Source organism: Prionailurus viverrinus, chromosome B2 (genome assembly GCF_022837055.1).
Source record: "Prionailurus viverrinus isolate Anna chromosome B2, UM_Priviv_1.0, whole genome shotgun sequence".
In the NCBI taxonomy this organism is placed as follows: Eukaryota; Metazoa; Chordata; class Mammalia; order Carnivora; family Felidae; genus Prionailurus; species Prionailurus viverrinus.
In genome coordinates, this window is record NC_062565.1 from 94,793,029 (window position 1) to 94,819,283 (window position 26,255).

At 35.2% G+C, this 26,255-nt stretch overlaps 1 protein-coding gene and 1 pseudogene across 4 annotated transcripts in view; both read right to left on the bottom strand.

Annotated features, from left to right (window-relative positions):
• Positions 1–26,255, bottom strand: part of HACE1 (HECT domain and ankyrin repeat containing E3 ubiquitin protein ligase 1) — a 122,142-nt gene that overhangs the window by 50,528 nt on the left and 45,359 nt on the right. For 3 of the 4 annotated variants that reach the window (XM_047858729.1, XM_047858731.1, XM_047858732.1), the window contains 7 exons: positions 24,299–24,395; positions 23,165–23,266; positions 22,436–22,542; positions 15,898–16,048; positions 7,614–7,948; positions 7,063–7,131; positions 6,736–6,823 (listed from right to left, as the gene is read on the bottom strand). In XM_047858729.1, coding sequence (XP_047714685.1) covers positions 6,736–6,823; positions 7,063–7,131; positions 7,614–7,948; positions 15,898–16,048; positions 22,436–22,542; positions 23,165–23,266; positions 24,299–24,395 — 949 coding nt within the window. The remainder of the gene's footprint in view (positions 1–6,735; positions 6,824–7,062; positions 7,132–7,613; positions 7,949–15,897; positions 16,049–22,435; positions 22,543–23,164; positions 23,267–24,298; positions 24,396–26,255) is intronic. The other variant, XM_047858730.1, reaches the window with a different exon arrangement.
• Positions 9,959–10,548, bottom strand: LOC125165638 (translationally-controlled tumor protein-like; annotated as a pseudogene).

Below are 26,255 nucleotides of genomic sequence, written 5' to 3' on the forward strand. Positions count from 1 at the left end.
GGGAAGTATATAGCAATACAGGTCTACCTCAAGAAGTAAGTAAAAGTCTCAAATACACAACCTAACCTTAGAAAAGGAACAGCAAATAAAGATTAAAGCCAGCAGAAGAAGGAAAATAATAAAGATTAGAGCAGAAATAACTGATATATAAATAACAACAACAACAACAAAACACAGAACAGGTGGATTAAACTATGAGCTGGTTCTTTGAAAGAATTAATAAAATTAATAATGCCCTAGACAGACTTATAAAAAAGAAAAGAGAAAGGACTCATATAGATAAATCACAAATGAAAGAGGAGAGATCAAAATCAACACCACAGAAATACAAACAATTGTAAGAGAATATTATGAAAAATTATATGCCAACCAATTGGGCAATCTGGAAGAAATAGATAATTTCCTAGAAACATATGAGCTACCAAAACTGAAACAGGAAGAAATAGAAAATTTGAACAGACCCATAATCAGCAAAGAAATTGAATCAGTAATCAAAAATCTCCCAACAAACAAAAGTCCAGGGCCAGATGGCTTCCCAGGGGAATTCTGGGAATTCCAAAAATTTAAGGAGTTAATACATATTCTTCCCAAACTGTTCCAAAAAAATAGAAATGGAAAGAAAACCTTCATTCCAAACTCATTCTACAAGCCCAGGATTACCTTGATTCCAAAACCAAAGACCCCACTAAAAAGGAGAATTACAGGCCAATATCCCTGATGAACATGGATGCAAAAATTCTCAACATACTAGCAAATTGAATTCAACAGTACATTAAAAGAATTATTCACCATGGTCAAGTGTGATTTATTTATGGACCCACAACTATATGGTTAACTCATCACTGACAAAGCAGGAAAGAATATCCGATGGAAAAACAACCATCTCTTGAACAACTGGTGTTGCAAAAACTGGACAGCAACAAGCAGAAGAAGGAAACTGACCACTTTCTTACACTATATACAAAAATAAATTCAAAATGAAAGAAAGACCTAAATGTAAGACAGGAAACAATCAAAATCCTAGAAGAGAACACAGGCAGCGACCTCTTTGACCTCAGCTGAAGCAACTTCGTACCAGACACATCACTGGAGGCAAGGGAAACAAAAGTAAAAATGAACTATTTGGACTTCATGAAGATAAAAAGCCTCTGCACAGCAAAGAAAACAATCAACAAAAGTGAAAGGCAACTGACGGAATGGGAGAATATATTTGCAAATGACATATCTGATAAAGGGTTGGTATCCAAAATCTATAAAGAGCTTATCAAACTCGACACCCAAAAACCAAATAATCCAGTTAAGAAACGGGCAGAAGAGGGGTGCGTGTGTGGCTCAGTCAGTTGTGTCCAACTCTTAAACTCACGGTCGTGAGTTCAAGCCTCACTTTGGGCTCTGTGCTAGGTGTGAAGCCTACAAAAAAAAAAGGAATGGGCAGAAGCCACGAATAGACATTTTTCCAAAGACAACTGATGGCTGACAGACACATGAGAAGACGCTCAACATCAGTCATCATCAGACAAATACAAATCAAAACTACAATGAGATACCCCCTCACACCAGTCAGGAAGGCTAAAATTAACAATAAACAACAGGTGATGGTGAGGATGCAGAGAAAGTAGAACTCTCTTACACTGCTGGTGGGAATGCAAACCGGTGCAGCCACTTTGGAAAACAGTATGGAGGTTCCTCAAAATGCTAAAATTAGAGCTACACTATGAATTAGCAATTGCACTAGTAGGTATTTACCCAAAGGATACAAAAATACTGATTTGAAGGGACACATGCACCCTGATATTTACAGCAGCACTATCAACAATAGCCAAATTATGGAAAGAGGCCAAATGTCCATCGACAGATGAATGGATAAAGAAGATGTGGTATATATACACAATGGAATATTACTTGATGATCAAAAAGAATGAAATCTTACCATTTGCAACGACGTGGATGGAGTTAGAGGGTATTATGTTAAGTGAAACAAGTCCATCAGAGAAAAACAAATACCACATGATTTCACTCATCTGTGCATTTAAGAAACAAAACAGATAAACATAGGGGAAAGGGGAAAAAAAAGAGGGAAGCTAACCATAAGAGACTCTTAATTATAGAGAACAAACTGAGATTGACAGAGGGTAGATGAGCAGGGATTGAGCTAGATGGGTGATGGGTAATAAGAAATGCACTTGAAATGAGCACTGGGTGTTATATGTAAGGATGGATCACTAAATTCTACTCCTGAAACCAATATTACACTATATGTTAACTGGAATTTAAATAAAAACTTGAAACAAAAAATGAAATAACAGAAAAAGATATATGTATTAAAAATAATAAAGTTAAATGTATAATCTTGTTCATACTTCTAATAGTCTTTCCATTCTGAATAAAGCATTGCTGTTGTTATAAAACTTCTGGGCATATAAATTTTAATAAACTAGAATATAAAGTGCTTTCAGTTTTAATGCTGATTATTTCTAAACTCTGGTAAGAAAAAAAAAAACATTACACAGAAGTAATGTATTTATGTAGGGGCTTTGAAGTTTGATACACATGGTTTAGAATACTGGCTCTGTCACTACTAAGTTTATGACCTTAGGGAAATTAGTAAACCTCTCAGAACTTGCTTTCCCACCTGTAAAATAGGGAAAATATTTCAAGGTCTAACTATGAGGATTAAATGAAATAATGCAAATAGAGATCCTAAGAATCATAACTATAATCATTAATTAGCTAACAATTATTAAAGCACCTATGGATGTGAACAGGTACTGTTTTAAGTACTTCACATGCACTTTCACATGTAATTCTCACAACACTAAGAGAAAAAGGGACTCTTATCATCCCCATTTCACAGAAGAGAAAAGTGAAGCAATAAAAGGTTAGTTAAGTAACTTGGGGAAATACTCAAGACTCAGAATGCTCAATAAATACATATTGTTCTTATTATCATTTGGAATAATGTTAAAATTATTTAACATGACAGAAAATGTATTCCCCTATTGTAAGATATTATCTATAAAATATGAACCAAGAAATAAAAGCAAATGGCATTTTTTAAAGTAATTCAAATGGAACATTAAAACGTACAAAATGTTATCTTCAAAAGCTAATAAGATATCTGGAAGATCAAAACACATTTATATACAACTACAAAGCTGAAGGGCACGTTTTTGTATATAAACTTTCTGAGTACCTGCACTTCCATAAAATAATTCACAAGACTGATTACAGGCTCCTCTTAATAGCATTTGTACAGCCATACAAAACATCTCTTCCTTTAGCCACCAACAGAATAAGAATTCAACCCCTTACCCCAGGTAATTGTTTTGTTTTTTGTTTTTTTTTACCCTTCTTGTTTTCTGCCTCCAAGTTACAGAAAATTTCTAAGTACAGTAGAGTACAAGTATTTTTTTCCCTTATATGAGAGTAAGCTGCCACCATGAAATCCAGTCACCCTTAAATACTTCAGTGTTGTATTTCCTACAAACAAGAGAATCCTCCTACATAACCAGGTAACAACCATCAAAATCAAGAAATTAACCCTGGTACATTACTATAGCTAATCCTTAGACCCCATTTCAAGTCTTACCAATTTCCTAATAATATCCTTTATAGCATCATGACTGATGAATTGCATTTAGCTGTCATGTCTCTTTCACTCAAGTACAGTTCTTCAGTGTGTTCGTAATTTTCATGACCTTGATTGATAGTTTTAAAAACTGCAGGTCATGGGGTGCCTGGGTGGCTCAGTCAGTTGGGCATCCGACTTCGGCTCAGGTCATGATCTCACAGTCCTTGAGTTCCAGCCCCACATCGGGCTCTGTGCTAACAGCTCAGAGTCTGAAGCCTGCTTCAGATTCTGTGTGTCCCTCTCTCTCTGCTCCTCCCCTGCTCATGCTCTGTCTCTCCTGTCTCAAAAATAAATAAAAACATTAAAAAAAATTTATAAAAACTGCAGGTCAATTATTTTCGAGAATGTCCCTCCTCTAGAGTTAGTCTGACATTCTCAAGATTAAATTCAGGGTATACATCTTTGGCAGGAATATAAAAATGATGCCAGTCTCAGTGCATCCTATCAGCTGGCACACTGATATGTCTGTTTTGATCACTGCCAAGTTTTTCCACTGTAGTTTTTAATCTCTGTAATTTTTAACTATTCTTTCAGTAGATACTTTGAGACTGTAAACATACTCCCTGCTTCATCAAACTTTCCATTTATTCATTAACTTTTTCAATATAGACTTACAGGTTTCAATTTTATTTGTAATATTTTGCCATCATTATTTATTCAGATGTTCACATCATTTAGCTTTGGCCAGTGGAGTCCATTCAAGTTGGTTCTGTGTCATTCTGACATAATCCTATCACTCTTCGAGAAACTTTCTTGCATTATAAGAGGTTCCAGGCTCATCTTGTATGTTCCCTGACTCAGCCGTGAAATAACCCATTTCTCCAAAGAGCACTAGTTAATTGAGAACGGTGTTCAGAAGCCAAAAACTGGGTGCCAGGTTTGCTATAGCTATCAATCTACACTGAAAACTGTAAGTTCACACTGATACGTCCAATTCTAATCCAACAGCATATGGTTCATTCTGTTCTCCATTTTGTAACTCCTCCCTCCAACACTGAGAAACCAGGCTCCCATATGAAGTATACTTACTTATTTGATGAACTGACCCACCCTCTGTGTAACCAATCTCCTGTCACGGACATGCATACTTTACTACACCGATGCCCTCTACCCTACCCGGGCTCTGTCAGTCTACTCTTAGCAACTGTCACCGCCCTCCATGCTGGACATCCTCCATATGCTCTTCCAACTCACATACTCCATGCTGAGCCCCTCTTCTACACAGACAACCTCCTTACCACACCCATGCTCCAAAACCACACATTAGGCCATTATGCATGTGAACACCTTCCTCACTCTGGCCAGGCAACAAAACTTCCTCTATAGGTAAAAACAGTGGACCTCTTAATGCAGATGCTTTTGACTAAATTGTTCAGGAAGGGAAGAGGAAAATAAATGCACAGATAATAAAAGATAATAAAAGCAGAGATAATATTAAGAATAGCAAACTATCTCTTTCAAAAACAAAAAGCTTCTTACACCTATAATTTCATTTGCCCTAGAATGGAGTCACATAGTTTAGATTAGGAAAATGAATTTAAAAACCAGACAGACCCTTAAATCCTGGTTCTCCCACTTGGTAGCTGAATGACTTAAACAAGCTACATAATCTCTTCAGTTCAAGAGTACCCATCTCGCATGATTGCTATGAAAATAACCCAAGTAAAGCAAATAATATGGTAACTGACCTAAAGTCAGCATTCAAGAAATGTTATTATTACTATCTTCTCTTTCACATTATCATTTTTAACACATGTCAAAAGGATACTTATATACAGGTGTATAATTTTATAAGAATTAGTTCTTAGCTTTAATTTCTGAAAGGGTCAGTGTCCCTAAAAAGATTTAAAAACACCTATAATATCTACCTTATGATTACTAACCAAACCACAGCTTCCAGTCTGTCCTACACTTCTGACAAATTATTTTTTAAAATTTTGCCAGGATCATATCATTCTCCTGAATGAAAAGTTATCAGGGGCTGCTGACAGCCTAGAAAACAAAGAAGATTCTTCAATCTGGCAATCAAGGCTTAACACAGCATGACCCCAAACTACCTTTCCAGAATTACACCTCACTCCTCACCTACACAACATTTCTGCTTCAACCACTGTAATTTTATATACTTCTTCATCTACAAGCCTTGGACCATATCTTGGCTAGAATGTTCATCTACCCAATTCACTCCAAGCAAAATTGTTTTTCAAGGTCCAGCATAAAATCCACCTCCTCTTTTTAAAAGTTTCCTTGACTATAGCAGGCAGAAGCAAAGTCTTCCTCCCTTAAAGTCCTAGGCAGTCAGATAATGATGTAATTACTCTTTTATAGGTACATTTATTATCTTACCTGCTAGACTGAATTAAGATCTTTGTGGAGAAAGGACATATGTTTTCTATCTCCAAATAACTGCCATTTATTGAACACATATACCAGTTATTATTTAAAATTTATTCTTCACATAGTTTTTGAGGTTGGTGTCATTATCTCTATTTTATAGATGAAGAAACCAAGGCTCAAGGATGTTGGAAATGTGCCCAAAATTACATAGCTAGTAAGTAGCAAAAAAACTTTTCCCTAGCATGTTTCACAAAACATGAGGTATGTGGAATGAACCCTGGTGGGGGAAAGGATCTCAGGTCAAATAAATTTGGAGGATTAAGAAAGTTAAATCACTATTTTTACCAAAGGGTTTCTCAAAGCCTTTTAACAAGCTGCTGATACGCTTTACAAATCTCCAACAGGGCATATTGTATTTTCCAAACGTATTTAGGGATAAAATCCTTTCCTCAAGGACCATCAGCCTTATAGGACTAATGCTCCATAAAACTCATTTCAGGAAATGTGGCAATGTGTTCTGTTGTCTTTGCACAAGCTTTTGCACACACTGGACACTCAGTACACACTTCTTGAAGATAAAAAAAATGCCCCTCATACTAATGTAACATATTAATGTAATTCCACATACTGAAGTAAAGAATAAGGTAATTTCACTCCTCTTCTAGCAAGAGGTCTCAAGTATAATAATTATTTCACTAAAAAGTATTCAAATTAAAAAACTAATTTTCATTAGACAGACTAAAAACAAGATTAAGAGAAATCTCTACCTGTGCTTTTATGATATGCATGAATCTTGACATCAACTCAGGACATTCAAGGAGGAAGTGAAAGTGGTCAAATATAATTTTGGGATTTCTAAAAGAAAAATATATTTTGTTTAAATGGACAGGAAGGATGAATAAGTGAAATGCAAATTCAGATATACAGATACTGAAACAAAAGAAAAATATTAATCTACACCTACTATATTTTTACTTATCATTGAGCATTTTTTGAATTGTAACAGAAAAAAACATTATTTCTGTTGAGATAAACACTGTAAGCAAAGAAAGAAAAGCCTACAAGAGCGATCTATGAATCCAAGAAAGCCTTACCTATTAACAAAGCATTTTAAAACTTCATCATGTTTGCAGACAAATTCAATGAAACGGGGTGAAGTCATTCTGTGGGGGATAAAAAAATCAGAACGTATGGACGGAAATTGGTGATAAAGCAAATCTGGTAACTATGTATACAATTGGACTGGCTCCTAGCAGAAGAAAAAAAAAGATCTGTGTTTGGAAAACTAGGCATGCCTAGTCAATTTATAAGATGAAAAAATATATAGAACTTTTCATTAACAGAGGATATGAACAGTGACTTTTTAAAAACCTTGAAATTTAAACATCTCTGCTCTACACACTTTGAATACAAAATTAAGTAATCCTGCACAAAGTGACATTCACCATTCTACATGTTAATCATTTATATAATGCTTAAAACTCAAATATTTTAAACCAATTCTAGATTAGTACGATGAGTGTCCTAAAACAGATCAAAACAGAACCCCAAATCAACAAATTATTGTTTGTTACTGAAATTACCAAAAAATCATAGCTTTTCTTCATCTATCAGAAAAGGAAATAATAAGCAGAAACCTTCTTACCCTGGGGGCATCTGACAAGAACAGCACATGTAAAAGGCTTGAATGACAGCACTTAGCCGGTTAGCTGTCATAGAAATAACATCCTGACAGTCTGCACTGGCTTCCTGTTTCCCTCCAAGAGCATCTGGTTTAGATTCCCCTGTGCCAGTGGATAGATTTTCATAGCTCCCAGGTCCTGGAGGTTCAAATGGAGGAATGGAAGTACCATCTTGATCTTGGCCTTTTTGTTTCAGCAAAATAGAAGTGATATCCGTTGAATCCTTCTTGTTTTTCATCAATTCTGTAGCTATTAAAACTAGCCATTCATCTAATGAGTGCCAAAGCAATTCAAGAGGCTAGGAGAAAAACAGAAGGGTTTTTTTTAACATCATTCTTAAACTCCAGGATAAAAAAACTCACTCAAGCAAATATTATAAAAGAGAAAATTTACTCTAGCTACTGCTCCTTTCCCAAGTTAATGTGACAGCAGTGCCTGAAGGTAAATAACAAAACATATGAATGCCACATAAATAACAATTTCTTCATTTATAGCAAAAATTTAATTTCTATTTATTTACTCCTTGGAATAAAAAGGTAAAACCTAAAATCTAACAAAAAATTCATAAGCAATCTTTCCTCTTTTAAAAATTTTCAAATATTTAGTTCTAAAAGCATATATTATTTTTAAATATACAATCCCCCAACCTTTACTATATTCGTGTGTTAACAATTTTCAACTGTCTTTTTTCAATTAAAAAAAAATAAGAAGTCCTAAAAAGTCTAATGAACAGTTTGGTTCTGGGGTGCCTGCCTGGGTTAGCTGGTGGAGCATGTGACTCTTGATCTCAGGGTTGTGAGTTCAAGCTCCACAGAGAGTGTAGAGATCACTAAAAGAAATAAACTTAAAAAATAAAAGCTTTATTGTACTCTTTTCATGTAATTCATAGAATTTTGAAAATTTATGGAGAGAAATTTAAAAATTTTACATAATATTTATATATATGCACATACATGCATATGCTTTCATACACATATACACAAATTCCATCTAATGACTAGTAACTATCAAAACTGCCTAGCAAATCCTTAATTCCAAGTAAAGATTAACAGCTTGAAAAAGAAAAAGGGAGGGAGTAAACTGTTTCTTTTTTTTACACTATTTAAAATATTCCTTTTAAAAATAATGAAATGTCTTTTGTAAACTAACAGCAAATGAAATTTTCTTTTTAAAGTATTATGTAATCACAAATGCTACAACAGGACTAAGTACTAAAGGAGATGAAATATTTACATCATCCCTAATAACTAGTAATTTTTAACAAGCAGAAGTATAAATGCCCAAGTACTATCAAAAGAATGCTACCAGGGATCTAATATGCAACATCATGTCTAGTTTTCAATACTGTACCATAAATTGAAAGCTACCATGGGGCACCTGGGTGGCTCAGTCGCTTAAGCGTCTGACTTCGGCTCAGGTCACGATCTCATGGTTCATGAGTTTGAGCCCCATGTTGGGCTCTGTGCTGACAGCTCAGAGCCTGGAGCCTGCTTCAGATTCTATGTCTCCCTCTCTCTCTGCCCCTCCTCTGCTCATGCTCTATCTCTCTCAAAAATAAATAAACATTAAAAAAAAATTTTTTTAAGTTACTATGAAAGTAAAGCTTTAATGTTGTCACCATGACAAGAAAATGGTAATAATGTGAGTGAAGGATGTGTTAACTGACCTTATTGTGGTAATGTATATGTGTATCAAATTATCAAATTATACACCTTGAGCTTACACAATGTTATATGTCAATTATATCTCAATAAAACTGGTGGGAAAAAAGGTCTGCAAGAACATTTTTAACCCCAAATAAAAATTAACAGTCAGGGTCAAGGAGAAAGATAGCACTTAAATGCTCCTTCATTCCTACACTATTGTTTTGTTTTGTTTTTGCTTCCAACTGTATTAGTCTCTTTTTATTCTTTTAGTAATCTTTCCCAGAGTTCACTACTTCTGTTTGTAGGTGATGAAATGTGTAAAGAATCCACTTCAAATATTGGCACAGCTATGAGCATGGTCTTTCCGTTTACTTGAACTCAGAATTAAGACTTTGGATTCTTGTTTTTAATACTGCAGTCCCAGAAGTAGTTCTCACTGTAGACTTATCTGCAGGAAGTCTTATGCTTTCTAGCAGTAGTCTACAACCAGGCTCTAGCTTCCCCAGGACACTACACAGAGTGGATTTAAATATGTACTAAACGAAGAGGCCATTCTCTCAAATGAGTTTAAATGCGTATTTTTTTTTCTTAAAAACAATGCCTCTACTCCAAATAAATCAAGGTCAAAATCAATGAGGAGCTCAAGATGACATCAGTCCCATTTGTCTAAGTCCTGGTGTTGTGTGGATGAGGAGCCACCAGTTATGACAACAGGGGATACATCCAGAGTAACAGCCAAATTTGTTAACATGTTTCCATTTCTAAACCATCATTAAAGGACGTATGTGGGGTCACACCACTCTCACGGTAGTCCAGCAGGGCAACCATGCCATCTAGATTCATGTTTTCATCAATAAAGAAGTGGTCATTTTTGAAATTAGCAAGGATGTGCCTGATTCGTTCTGCAGGCCCTGTTATAAAAGGTTTTACTCTTTCTGGCCTCTTTTCTTCGAGCTTGCCTTGGATTGATTTCATTTGATGTACTTCTTGTAGGCTTCTTTTGTGAAGCTGGTTTCCTTCAAGTGATGGTTCATGACAACATCAACACCAGTGATTACTGTGCTTTTGGTACCTTCATACACATGACCTTCAGCGGAGGCATTTCCACCAATGAACGATCCTCCAATGTTACCCTCGGTCCTACAAACCATGTTCCCCTCCACCTCCAGGCACAACCCACCCATGATCTCCAGATGTTATAGATGTCAGAGAACATCTCATCATGACTGATGAGGTCCTGGTAGATAATCATGATGGCATCTGGAGAGAGACGATGGCAGCACTATCTTAGCAGGAGCAGGGAGCCCTAAACGCAGTGCAGAAGACGTCACACTGGGGGTGTGACGAAGAAGTTGGGGGGCAGGGGGAGTTTGAAAAGCTATATACCATTTTAAATAATACTGTTGAGAATGATAAACTGTCTTTCTGCAAATGAATATAAGAGTTAATCTTTTTGTTTCTTATGGGATCACAGAATGCTACAAACTAGACGATGCGCTTCAGAAAGACCCACAATATTTCAACCAAAAGAAATGTTACTTTTAAATATTAAAATCTTACTTTACGGAAAGAGATTACACAACTATAATTGGAAGTTTAAGAAATGTTTAAATAACATGTTCTTCCAGGAAATTCTTTATCATTATTTTCTAACAAGTTCTTCTGCTATGTGTTCAGCTTTTCTTCAGGCTTGCAGAACATTGTCTTTTTGAGAATTTTTATTTGACTTACTAGATTTGCAAATAATTAAATCAAGCTTAAGTCTTCACTTAAACATTAAACCAAAAAGCAGAAAACAAAACAAAATAAAGCAAAAAAGCTCCCCCTATCATCAGCAAAAACCTAGTCCCTTCTTTCAACAAATATTTAGTTAGTACATACTACATAAACAGGTAGGCAAAGTGAGAAACTGATTATACTCTCTGAGGTTGAAATAAGCACCCCTCTCCCCAACAAAGAGGGCTCTTCCATGGTTAGGCATAGCAGCTGCAAGATTCAGGATGCCTGAGCTGCTTCAAAGGAAGGATAAGAGGCACCAGCTGCCATAAACACTGACATGATACCTGCACAGAAAATGTCTTAATTCTCGTGAGCAAAACATCAAACCTGCTATAAAGAATGAAAAAGAACATTTTACGTCAGTAAAACTTTTAGCTTTACATCACAAAATGAACTTCCAAAATAGAAAGAACAGGTGGTAATGTAAAACTTCTTGAAACAAAAGGCAAAAGGAATAATTGGCCTCTAAATGAGGACTGCAACCTAGAAAAACAGCACACTGGATAGAGATGAAGCCTAAGGCAAGAAATGATACCTGCTGCTCACACAGATGAGAGCACTGAGCCTGTACCAGCAACAACCAGCAACAATCCCATTTTTTTCTTTCTCTCTCTCTTTTTTTTTTTTTTAATGTAGGTTCCACACCCAGCATGGAGCCCAAAGAGGGGTTCAAACTCACAACCCTGAGCTCAAGACCTGAGCTGAGATCATGAGTTGGACGTTTAACTGACTGAGCCGCTCAGGCACCCAACAATCCTATTTTTAAATACTGACAATGTATAAAAATTAAAGGCAAGTTTTGAATAATCCAGAAATAATTTTTAAAGCCCATATCTGTGTAAAAATGATAGTCTAGAAAGAGTTTCAATAAAGGAACACAGCAAAAATTAAAAGAGAATGAGGAGAAAAAAGAAGTAGTACGTCATCTTAGGCCCTTCTTTTCTCTTTTTTCGTAGCTTTTTTTTCTTCATTCACATATGTATTAAAACTAAATCCCAACCTCAAGGTATTTTTACCTACAGAGTTTTCCTTTGAAGATCTGTTCACAAAGTTCATGCCTCAACAACAAAAAAAGTACTGTGAAAATAACTTTAATTTCTAACTGTGGTACTAGCCACAGATAAAAAGGATTAAAATAAATTTTTAAAATTAAAAATAAACCATTTCAAGCCTTATCTATGATGCTTTCTATATTCATAAATAATAACGATAAAAACATTAGCTAAGACACAAAGCACCAAAAAAATAAAGATATAAAGCACCATATATATCAACTTTTACTGAAAAATGAGTCAATGACTATGGAAAACATTAGCAGATCTCACCATTGTGAAATATTGCTTCATTTCACATTATTGACAATCATACATAATTTTCAAAACATTTTAAGTTCTATTTCAAAGCTATAGTATATAGTCTCAAACTTGCTGGACAATTTTTTAAAAATTTAAGATCCATGTACCAACATGAGATATGAATTTGACAGGAAAGCATTACTAAATTAAGTTCTTTAATAGTATCTTGAAATACTCTCTTGAAATTTAACAGTATAGTCTCACTATTCTCAATTTGACAATGTCAAATGTTACAATCCAAAATATAAGATTTTGAAGTTAAAAGTTTCTCAATCATTCTCAGCTTCCAAACTTTCCCAATTACAATTCTATGTAAGTATTAACAGTCACAGCTTACTAGTCACAAAAGAAGAGCATATCAAGATTCAATAAGTCTAAATTTTGTTCCCCATGTTCACACTGCTTCAATAAACATAACTACCTTCTCCTTCAGATGCTCCGAAGTTCCCAAGGCATTAGATAAAAATCTCTTAACACTGAAAAAATGGCTAAGTGTTAAGATTAACTTAAAAGATTTCTAAGATAAATCAGAAAACTAGTAACAGGATGTTAAACAATTTCACCTACTAAAACCACATGGCCTATAAACCCACTCATTCGTAATGGAAAACCCATTAGTTAATCCTAACAATAAAGTGACATGTTAGAGTACCTAGTTAATGAAATGGAAAGTAGGGATCAATGGCAACCTTAGACAAAATGTGGTAAAAATTAAAATGGTATTTTCCAGTCTAACATTGCAGGAACTCAGGAAATGGTTATGATCTTTACAACTCTGAATCACCCCACAATGAACACAAGATTATATATAAATAGATGACAATGTAGTTTCTATTTTTTTATCCTGGTAAGTGGGAGGGCATCATTTTGTCATCCTCCAGTCATAAAATATAATTCATAAAATTATATGTCAAGAGACTAATAAATTTTTAAGAGTAACATTTAATGTTTTTAAAAACGTAGGTAGTTTTGTAATAAAAATGTTTTACCAAAGTGTAAGGTCAAAATTAAAAAAAAAAAAAACAACAGTCAAGGCAAAAGCAGTTGTCAATGATGCATAAAACAATCCCTTAAAAAAAGATACTAACAAATGAAATAAGATAGAAAAAAAAGAGCTTTTTGTAATATATATGTCATTGATATAATAATCAAAACAGAGTTTAGATTTCACAAAAGAAAAGCTCAAAGAAAACCAGGGATACCCTTTTCTACTCTGTTATACCAGTATTGACTGGCTAGATAGGAAACTAACATTTTAAATCAAGCACAAAATTCCTATAGAGATGCTACGAATTAACACATACTTATTTTCTGATCATTAGCAAACACATGGCAGACTCAAATTTTAACCAAAAAAAAAAAAACAAAACAAAACAAAACAAACCAAAAAAACAAAGACAAAAACAAAAAAACAGACAATAGTGAATATAATCTATACCCAATTTGGAGAATAGTGACTTTATCTATACCTGATTTGATTTTCTATTCATCATTATAGGTAAGTAGAAAGGATAAGCAGAAAATTAAATCAGCACAAGCCATACCAGAATACATTAAAAACAACTGCATGTAATGTGACTATTTAAGCAGTAAAACTCACTTAAAGTAACACTGACAAAAGAGTGGATCAATATTTAGATTCAAATTTTACAAAGATAGTAACTTATGACTCCAAACTAGTATTGAAGAAGTGGTATGTGAAAAGCCAAAATTTGAATTACAAAAAGTTGTATAACTGCCTTCTTCCAGGAGGTGGCACAATAGGGGAAAAAAAGGAAAAAAATAAGAATCAATCTCTTTCTCTCTCTCTCTCTCTCTCTCTCTCTCTCTCTCCCCCTCTCTCTGTCTCTCTCTCTCTCTCTCTCACACACACACACACACACACACACACACACACAAACAGATGAAAACTCTTTTCTGCACTAACTCTTTAGAAACAGTGAAGAACACAAACAGATGCAAGACCCTTACACACATCTTTCTAAAAGCCTATTGTACCTATTTTAGCTATTAAAATCCACCAGTGTCAAAATGCTTACAAAGCACTTATTTGTAGGTGCCCAAAAAGTTCCATGTAAGAAAAGAATCACTTAGCATTGGTCATTAGTTTTACTTCAAATTTTACAGACAGTAAAGCTGTCAATCATAACTAGTTTTTTAGAAAGTGACAAATAAAAATGTTTATATCACTTTTTGGATAGATAACCTATATTTATACTCAAAAGACTATTTAAAGAAATACAAACCTTCATGAACCCAAAAGCAAATTTTGTACCATGAAAATTTCTTAAGATAAGTTACCTTTAAAAAGCTAATACGAAAACAGTTATAAAGTTACACATTTGTCCAAAATCTGAGTTATTTAAAAATACGCCTCAAGAAAAAAAAAGCCTTAACAGTAACAATTATAGCCACATTCATTTTGCTTAATTCATAAAATTATACTTTAACTTAGGTAGCAACACTGTCTTGGGTCTTACAGGAAGCAGCTGAAGCAATACAAATATTTTAAGCAAATATCTCAGGGTGCCAGGGTGATTAAGTCGGTTAAGCATCTAACTCTTGATTTTGGCTCAGGTCATGATCTCACAGTTCATGAGATTGATACCTCCATCAGGCTCTATGCTGACTTTGATGAGCCTGCTTGGATTCTCTTTCTCTCTCCCTCTCTATCTGTCCCTCCCCTGCTTGTACTCTCTCTCTCTCAAAATAAATAAATATATTTTTTTTAATTTTTAAGAAAAGAAAAGAAAATATCTCAATGATTCTTCCTTGAAGTGATCCCAGGAATTAACTGGTAGTAAACACAGGAAATGAAAGTAAACTTACTTTTAAAACACATATATGGACACACACATTAACTCCCTTCTGAAAATATGCAATAATAACCTCTAAATAGAAACTAGGTATTTTCAGAAGGGAGTGGGGAGAAGGAATAGGTTATATAGGTGATGGGGATTAAGGAGGACACTTGTGATGAGCACTGGGTGATGTATGAAATTGCTGAATCACTATATTGTACCCCTGACACTAACATAATACTGTATGTTAACTAACTGGAATTAAAATAAAAACTTTAAAAAAAATGGACACAATGAAAAAAAAGAAAACTAGTTATTTTCTTTACTTCTGAATAATTTTTTAAAAAGCATGATGGCTGCATATTGCTACATTTAAAACCTGTAATCCAATTTTAAAAAGTAGATTTAAGTATTAAGTATCTTTACCTTTTGAATACAACACTAATGGAATTAAATTGTTACTTGTAAGAAAAATACAGAAAGCTTACCACTTAAGAATTGCTGTTGATTACACAGGGATGAAAGGAGAAATGTGTGTCTAACTTAAAATGTGATAGGAGTATGAACCAAACTTAGTTTATGAGGTTTCTGACTAATGAATGCATGCTTTGTCAAATTCATCTCTTTTTTGTCTATCTTCTTAACAACATCATATACTTTTCTGACCTTGAACACCTGGCTTCTTGGAGTTTTATTCCCATTGTAGCCCAAATCGATTCCATTACTGGGAGAGGATGGACCAATTCGAAAGACATGACAAAATATCCTCACAATCCTTAAAAGGCTCTTCATTTGAGCATCATAATTACTAGACAAGCTGAAAATAAAAGTTGAAATACGAACAGGTTAGGTGGAATAAAACAAATTACATCTTAAAATATTTCATTTAAAACATTTTCATCACATTAATCATCTGTTTCCTAATATAACTAGCGAAGTTCCTTCCTATTGTGATAGGGAACGGAATGCTTTAATAGGAAGTTGCTATACATTATTTGGATTGCATATGAATGAATTATTAATATTTAAGCAACCAGAATAGAACCAATAATCAAAGCACAAATATGAAGGAAAGCACCAACAGTTGGTTTCTTGAGGCATCAACTTTAAGCAATCTCTAACTTTCACTTCCAAAAGTATATTTATAAATTAAACGGACTCTTAGGAATTCTGAGGACATTTCACAGAGAAATAGAAATGTTGATTATGTTCTCAAGTCACCCTACAACTCCATTGTAGAAGCTGAACTTTCTACTCTATCCATAACCTCATTTCCCCTCCTCACCCCAGAATAGTAACCAATTGTTCACATATAGCAGAACACTTACAAATTGAACAATCTTAAAGTTAATATCAGCATCAAGGAAGTTCTCTAATGGTAGTCTTAGTAGTCTTATGACTCTACATAAATATAGGATATACACACCACTGTGAAGAAAAAAAGAACTCAAATCCAATTAACACAACAATACTGAATATAATATAAACCTTCTTTGACAAATCAAAAAACCCTTCATTATTTTATAGTGCCTGGGAATTGTTCATCATTACAAATATCAATCAACTATTCTTCCATAGAGAAATTGTAGGAGTTAGGCTAAATCTGTATTGAAACCAGTGACAGATCTTTAAAAAAAAAAAAAAAAAATGTTTGTTGTTGTTGTTCAGGGGGTTGTTTAATTTGGAATCTCTAACATCAGTTATCTTGTATTTTAATGGTAGCACAAAAGCAGAGTAAAGAGTTACATAAACTTTTGGGCAGAATGGTTATGGTTGTATATATTAATTATCATAGCTTATCCTAAATTCTCCCAAGTGTACTTTACCCAGCTCATAGAGATGAAAAGTCAAGGAGATGAAAAGTACAGCATAGGGAATATACTCAATAATACTGTAATAACACTGTATGGTGACATATAGTAACTAAACATATCATGTTGAGCCCTGAGTAACATGGAATTGTTGAATGACTATGTTATACACCTGAAATTTACACAACATTGTATGTCAACTATACGTCAATAATAATAATTAAAAGGATTAGTAGGGTGAGTGGGTGGCTCAGCTGATTAAGCGTCCGACTCTTGGTTTTGGCTCAGGTCAAGACCTCACGGTTCTTGGGTTCAAGCCCCATGTTGGGCTCCGTGCTGGCAGTGCAGAGCCTGCTTGGGATTCTGTCTCTCCGTCTCCTTCTGCCCCTCCCCCACTCACTCTCTCTCTCAAAATAAATAAACAAACTTAAAAATAAAATAAAATAAATAAAATGCATAAGTAATGTGGAAATAGCAAATGCCTACTTCTAAGAATTCCAGTGTGTAAGTGCCAACTAGAGCGTATTTTCTCTGCTGGTGACATGTGAACCCAAAACTTCCTGACATTTTCACTTCAATATTCATGTTGTTTCTCATTCTAAGAATTAAATTGTTAAAAATATTCAATAAAAATTAGCTATCAGTTACAACTGTTAGTAAAATATGACAGTTACTGCTATCCATACTGTATTGAACTGGGATACCTACATCATATTAACAAAATTTTTTGTTTTAGTAACTTTGTATTGATTTTTATGTATTTGTCTTTATGAAGTGTTTCTAATTTTATATCATAAGATTGTTGAGACTGACAAAACAGAAATGTAGTTTGACTGAAACTACTTCCTTCTTTTATTGTGTTGTGACTATTGGAAAAGTTAACTATGATGACTCTCAAATTTTTCTATGAGAAAGAGGTGAATTTGACTTTCCTCTGCAAAATTACCATACATTTAAATATTTAAATAACTGATCTAGGAAACATTTCATGACTTAAGAAGTATTTTCTGAACAATGGAATCTGAATATGACTCTCAATTATAAACACTAATAATTTTATATTACTATAACCAGCTTAAAATTCTTCCAAGCTGAATCACTGATTTAAAAAATGTTATTTTTCACTTTACAACAACTGAAATATCTTTAGTATTATACAAAAATACCACAAAATCTAAACTTCATCATATCTTTCTCCACTTGATCATAAAATGATAATTTCTTCCCAAGCCATAAGGTCTCAATATAAAAGTTTTAACATTAGTTTCCTAAATCAAGGCCCTATCAATGAACTTACCTTTGGTTTATATGTGAAAGTATACTTTCATTCAATGTCTTACTAAGCAAACAGCTGTGATTTCTCTGTTCATTTGCACATTGATAACTATCTTTATCTTTAATCATAAGTATACAGAAAGTAAGATAATTCACTTATTTAGTCAAACACATTATGTGCAAAAGGGACTGCAAATAAATATTTATTATCTAGGGGCACCCGGGTGGCTCAGTTGGTTGAGTTGTCCAACTTTGGCTCAGGTCATGATCTTGCGGTTTGTGAGTTCGAGCCCTCCCTCTCTCTCTCTCTCAAAAATACATTTTAAAAAACATTAAAAAAAATTTTTAAGTACATATTTATTATCTTTAGTAAATATTCCCAGAATTGGTTAGACAAAAGGCTATCCATTTTTTCAAAAGTAAGCTAATTAACATCTCAATTGTCACTAAATATATATTTGAATCAGTTTTCTTAATTAAAATTTCCATTAAAGCGGCCAAAATTATATCCCATTGTGGGTTAAGAAGCATAAAATGATTTATAAATTAATGAACAAAATGGAGACAATTTGCAAAAGTACCATGAAACATAAACCCTCAGGAGGGAGTAATTTGTATTTGAGACCCTCTTATTCTATCTTGGCAGCTGTGAGGCAATAGAAAACATATATATTGGTCTCTACCCCTGGTTCCTGGTACAAAGCTCCTAAAACCCTCATTATTTCCTAAGTGATAAGAGCACTAGGAACATCTTTTGTTCTAATATTTGGTCTTTGACTGCTGTTCCTGATACAGAGTTCCTAAATCTCTTGTCATTTCCTGGGTGACAGCAGTTGTCTTTTGTTCTACTGAAGTGAATCTTAGTGGGCTCCTGGATGGAGGCTGGTCACCAGAAAGACTAAACCACGATTAGAAGCTTAGAATTTCCAGCCCCACCCCACGTTATCCAGAGAGGGGAGAAGGACTGGAAATGGAGTTATTGATCAACATGCCTACAGGGTAAAGCCTCCACAAAAAGCCCAAAACTATGGGGTTCAGGGAACTTCCAGATTAGTGAACATGTCCACATACTGGGAGGGTGGCACCCTCAACTCCATGGGGACAGAAGTTCCTGTGCTCGAGATCCTCCAATACCTTTTTCTTTGTATCTCTTCATCTGGCCGATCATCTGCATCCTTTATTGTGTCTTTTAATAGACGGCAAATCTAAATAAGTGTTTCCCCGAATACTGTGAGCTGTTCTAAAAAATAACCAAACCCAAGGGGAAGGAGGTCATGAGAACTTCTAATCTGTAGTGAAGTCAGACAGAAGTTATGGCTAACCTGGGGATTTACTACTTGGAATTGGCATCTGAAAGTGGGAGCAGTCTCGTAAGAAAGAGTCCCTAACCTATGAGACTTGATGTGTCTCTAGATGGATAGTTTTCAAAGCTGAGAAAAGCTGTACACCAGCTGGTGTTCAAAGAATTGCCTGGTGTGGGGAATGAAGAACCCACACAACTGGCGAGGGTGGTAACAGTGTCAGGTAAAGGTAGTAAAGGAGAAACATGGGACTTCCCAAAACAGTAAACAACACAATAAATTCTAATATAATTCTAATAACCAATACTCACTACCAATCTCAAGAAAAAGATACTTAGGGGTACCCAGGTGGCTCAGTAGGCTGAACGTCAGATTTCGGCTCAGGTCATGATCTTGCCACTGTTAGTGCAGAGCCTGCTTCAGATCCTCTGTCCCTCTTTCTTCCCCTCCCCACTCTCTCTCAAAAATGAATAAACATTTAGAAAAATAAAAGAAAAAGATACTTAGAGCCCCAAAATGGCCATAATTAACAGATTTCATAGAGCATTTGAAAAGTAGCACTGTAGGTGGTGAGGCAGTGCAGTTTAGTAAAACAGTTTTAAAAGTCGTTCTGGCCATGGCCCCCTTTTTCCTACCGTACTTCTGTTCCACTCATCTCCCTGTTACTTTTTTTTTTTTAATTTTTTTTTTTTTAATGTTTATTCATTTTTGAGAGACAGAGAGAGACAGAGCATGAGCGGGGAAGGGGCAGAGGGAGGGAGACACAGAATCTGAAGCAGGCTCCAGGCTCTGAGCTGTGAGCACAGAGCTCAACGCAGGGCTTGAACTTACGAACTGCGGCATCATGACCTGAGCCGAAGTCCAACGCTCAACTGACTGAGCCACCCAGGTGCCCCTCTCCCTGTTACTTTTAAGAGCTAGATTGGAACCCAGAATCTGCTCTCTATTAATGAGAATAGGAATCCTCACTCTTCTATGTATTAGCTTGGTCAGTTGCTAACTTCAGTTTTCTTCCATGTAAAATGGAAATTACTACCTAAGTAACAAAATTATTATGAGGTTTAAATAAAATAATGTATTTCAATGCTCCTTAGCTTAGTGTCTGGTTGTAAGTATTAAAGGTGAACTTAAAATAAAACCATAAACATTTAAAAACATAGGCCTTCTCATTACTGTGGAAAAGCAAAAAACAAGACAAAAGATTTAGGTAGAAAAAAACAGGAAATTTTTCTAATATAGGAAAACAAGGTGTTTAAAATAATCATCATTATCTCTGGCATTTTCCATTTATATAATCATCATCACCGTCTTAACTATGGGCCAAACATTATGCTTGGCACTTTACAGTATCTTATCATTGCATTTTTACAACAATTCATTAAGAAGATATTTACTACCATTTTCCAATAAGGAAACAAAATCCTGACTAGGCTGTAAATTAAATACAGGGAGAGATCTTGTCTGTTTTATTCACAATCACCTACCAGATGGCCTGGGGGGATGGTAGGCACTCAAAAGTATGTATTAGACGGATGGGTATATGAAAAAGGGAAACTCAAAACAGTCACTTGCTGAGATCACACAGTAAATAGTGATATCTGGATTTAAACCCGAGTCTGGCAGACTCCTGAGCCATGCCTTTAGTATGTCTGAATCACAGAAAGCCCTCATCAAATAAATGGATTAATGGAAACAACTAAATAAAATGAAAACATTATATAAAGGTGAAATTCAATGAATCCCATAAAAAGAATCTTAAGTAGTCTCAAAGTTAGAAACTGAATTATAAAAAATTAGCAAATAGTATAGAGAGTAGAACTGAAGAAAGACTTAATGGCTAAAAGAAAACAAGAGGGTAACCTTGGTACCACGAAATTTAAGGGGCCTAGCAAAGATCCTTCTACATAAATGTTATAGAGTGTGATTCTGGTCTGAGTATATGAAAACCCCAAAGGAAGACAGAAAGGAGCCAACATAATGGGCTTGACAATGTAGCTGATATATAGAAATATCATGGAGTTGGGAGGAAGAAACTCCAGTTGCGAACACAGAGATAAGACCATGACCTGTTCTAAGAGTTGGGTGTACTAAGAGAAGTGAAATGAAAACTACCCAGGGAAAAGCATCCATATTAGAAGTAGGCCAAATTTATAAGCTAAGAAAGAATACATTAACCATTTCTAAGTGGCTGTTTGTTCCTATTTGGGGCAGCTAACCATTTACAATAATGTAAAGTTGCAGGAAAAGGCATATATAGAAATGCAAGTAATATAAAGGCATTACCTCCAAGAACATAAAAATCAGCCATTAAAACCATAGCGTCTTTTGGAAAGAATAAAGAACTGAACAGAGGGGGACAGTTTAGGGCAAACACTTTGTAAGGAATCATGAAGGTATGCTGAGACTCTGAACAGTAGCCTGTACCCAGAGTTCTATAAATTAGAGATCACGATTTGATTCCCAAACTATTTTCTTGGGGGAGGAACAACAACAACAAAAGACTCCTAAATTTCCTTGATTCTTCTTCATGTATATTTTACTTAGATGACTAACCTATCATTTTATAAAATTTTAGAAACCTATCCAAATCCAAAGTAAGCCCCTATTTTTCTTCACCTAGAGAGACTAAAATTTCCCAGTAATAGTTGATTGCTCTGGTCCGTTAAAACAAAACAATAATAAGTCAGCAAAATTTTAGAACATCTTACCACTGACAAAAACATCCAACAAAATAAACTATTCCCAGAAAAGCCTGAAAGGAGACAAAGCTGACAGATTCTGCTGCCTATTGATTTGCTTATATTTTGAAACACTTACCTAAGCAGTTTATGGCCATTTGTTGTGGCAACTTCAGCAAGGCTTGTTAGAATCTTCAGGTACTGGCTTTCACTTTGCTGAGACAAATGTTCCAGAACTTGTCGTAACTAAATTTTTTACAAATAAAAAAATGTGATTACACAATAATCCATTAAACTTTATCAAGAAAGTAAGTACCTATTAGTTTAAAAAGTATCCCAAAGCCATCTAGTTTAAATCAACTCCTTTACAGTTATTTTGCCTTACAAAAGCTAATACAGAGATAAGAAGACAAAAAATCTTTTCAAAATTACCCAGTAAAAAAGCAATAGAAAACATAAACAGAAATCACCAAGTTCATTTACAGAAACTTAATTCCAAACTTCTAAAATATAAGAGAAATTCAAACTCTGCAATTTTTCAACGAGTAAAACTATTACAAATAAACTCAATAAACTAGTGATTACTAATGATACTATGATATTCCTCCTTAGATTACTTTCCCCTACCTCTGGGGAAAATTCTAATTATTTTAAGCAAAAACCAAAGACCCAGAGGACAGAAGATTCACAGGGCTAAATATCAGCACAAAGTTTATTAGTGTATAATTCATACTTTCCTGTAATGCAGACAATTTGAATTATTAAAATACTTGTAATAATAAAACTACCAAGCACATTCTAAAATGCCATATATGACAAGCATGAATAAGGCTTATTCTTTTACAAGCTATTAGCACAATTACATCACCATGTTTTCTCGGAGATCTTCATTCTGTGTCATTTGAATAATTGTCTGGAAAAGCCTAGGGTGATACTGAATTAATACTTCACAAGTCTCTCCATAGCCACCCTAAAAAAAAAAAAAAAAAAAAAAAAGATTTAAACTTATCTAGATTTTAAAAAAGTTCCTAAAGGAAAACTGGTTTCCTCTACATACCAGTCTGACACTGTATGTTTAGGTTTCCACACCAAGAATTTCCCAACTGTCTGTGGACACCAACTGAATGTCATACAACTTAATTCAATCCAAACACAAACTAGCCAGAGTGAGCACGGGCTCCATGGGTTCGAAGCTCAGTCTCATAAGAGTGCCCCCTCCTTTAGAAGCCATTCACAAGTTCAGGCCACCTATACTTCCGACTAAACCAGCTATAAGTCAGGATTTCTCACAAACACCTCCTCAGGTTTGATAATCTGCTATTTGCTGTTTGATAACAGCTCACAGAATTCAGGGAGACACCTTATTTAATATTACCCATTTATTATAAAGGATACAACCCAGCAACAGCCAAATGGAAGAGATGCATAGGTAAGGTATGTGGAAAGGGGCACAGAGGTTCCACGCGCCCTCCGGGCATGCCACCATCCCACAACTTTGATGTGTTTGCCAACCTGGATACTCCCTGAGAACCCCACTGTTTATAGGGTTTTTATGGAAGTTCCATTACATAGGCAGGATATTGGTCATTGATGACTGAACTCAATCTCCACTCCCTCTTACCTCACAGGGAATGGGATAGGACACTGCCCTATAGTCACATGGTTGGTTCCCTTGGCAACCAGCCCCCATGCTGAAGCTTTCAGAGGCTTTTAGCCACCAGCCATCTCATTCACGTACAAAAAGACATTCTTATCACCCTGGAGATTCTAGGAGCCTTAGAAGCTCTTGTGTCAGGAACTGAGATGAAGGCCAATATATATTTCTTATAATGCCATAGTTCCTATTTAAGGATCATATTCTTTTTTTTAAAAAAAAAAAGCTACAATAGAATAAAATCAGAACAAAACAGAATAAAAATCTTTCTCATTTCAGGAAAGTGGTTTTACCAACCTCAATTTCTATTATAAAATAAAAGGCTAAGAATATACACTAACAGCATACCTGTACACATAAATCCAGAGGCGTTACTCCATTTTTATCTGACAGATATTTGGCTCCTCGTAACAGGAGAATCTGTGCTGTGTCTCTCTGACCGTGACTGTATAGAAAAAGCCATGTTAAAAAAGTAATCTTTTTAATTTAGTCTTTTTCTATGAATTATAAACAGTTAATATGAATCAACAGAGGATTAACAAGGTTTTGGGGGTTAGAATTTTTTTAACTTTATTTATTTTGAGAGAGACAAAGACAGCACAAGTGGGGGAGAGGGAGAGAATGGGTGGGGAGAGAGAGAATCCCAAGTAGTCTCCATGCTGTCAGCACAGAACCCAATGCAGGGCTCAAACCCACGAAGCCTGAGCAGAAACCAAGAGTTGCTTAACCGACTGAGCCACCCAGAAGCTCTGAAGACTAATAATTTTTTTTAAACTATTTATTATTTTTTTTTTAATTTTTTTTTTCAACATTTATTTATTTTTGGGACAGAGAGAGACAGAGCATGAACGGGGGAGGGGTAGAGAGAGAGGAAGACACAGAATCTGAAACAGGCTCCAGGCTCTGAGCCATCAGCCCAGAGCCTGACGCGGGGCTCGAACTCACGGAGCGCGAGATCGTGACCTGGCTGAAGTCGGATGCTTAACCGACTGCGCCACCCAGGCGCCCCTAAACTATTTCTTTTTTAATTTACATCCAAGTTAGTTAGCATATAGTGCAACAATGATTTCAGAAGTAGATGCCTTAATGCCCTTCACCCACTTAGCCCATTCTCCCTCCCACAACCCCTCCAGCAACCCTGTTTGTTCTCTATATTTAAGAGTCTCTTATGTTTTGTCCTCCTCCCTGTTTTTGTATTATTTTTGCTTCCCTTCCCTTATGTTCATCTGTTTTGTATCTTAAAGTACTCATATGAGTGAAATCATGATACTTGTCTTTCTCTGACTAATTTTGCTTAGCATAATACCCTCTAGTTCCATCCACATAGTTGCAAATGGCAAGATTTCATTCTTTTTGATTGCCAAGTAATACTCCAGTGTGTGTGTGTGTGTGTGTGTGTGTGTGTGTGTGTGTGTGTGTGTATACCACATCTTCTTTATCCATTCATCCACTGATAAACATATGGGCTCTTTCCATAGTTTGGCTATACACTGAAAACTATAAAAAGCTTATGAAAGAAATTGAAGAAGATAAAAAAAACCCAGAAAAATATTCCATGCTCCTAGATAGGAAGAACAAATATTGTTAAAATGTCAATACTACCCAAAGCAATCTCCATATTCAATGCAATACCTATCAAAATAACACCAGCATTCTTCACAGAGCTAGAACAATCCTCAAGTTTGTATGGAACCAGAAAAGACCCCGAATAGCCAAAGCAATCTTGAAAAAGAAAACCAAAGCTGGAGGCATCACAATCCAGACTTCAAGCTATACTACAAGGCTGTAATCATCAAGAAAGTATGGTACTGGCATAAAAACAGACATTCAGATCAATGGCACAGAACAGAGAACCCAGAAGTGGACCTACAAACATATGGCCAACTAATCTTTGACAAAGCAGGAAAGAATATCCAATGGAATAAAGACAGTCTCTTCAGCAAATGGTGCTAGGAAAACTGGACAGCGACATGCAGAAAAATGAACCTGGACCACTTTCTTACACCATACACAAAAAGAAACTCAAAATGGATGAAAGACCTAAATGTAAGACAGGAAGCCATCAAAATCCTCCAGGAGAAAGCAGGCAAAACCTCTTCGACCTTGGCCGCAGCAACTTCTTACTCAATACATCTCTGGAGGCAAGGGAAACAAAAACAAAAATGATCTATTGGGACCTCATCAAAATAAAAAGCTTCTGCACAGTGAAGGAAACAATCAGCAAAACTAAAAGGCAACTGACAGAACGGGAGAAGATATTTGCAAACGACATATCTGATAAAGAGTTAGCATCCAAAATCTATCA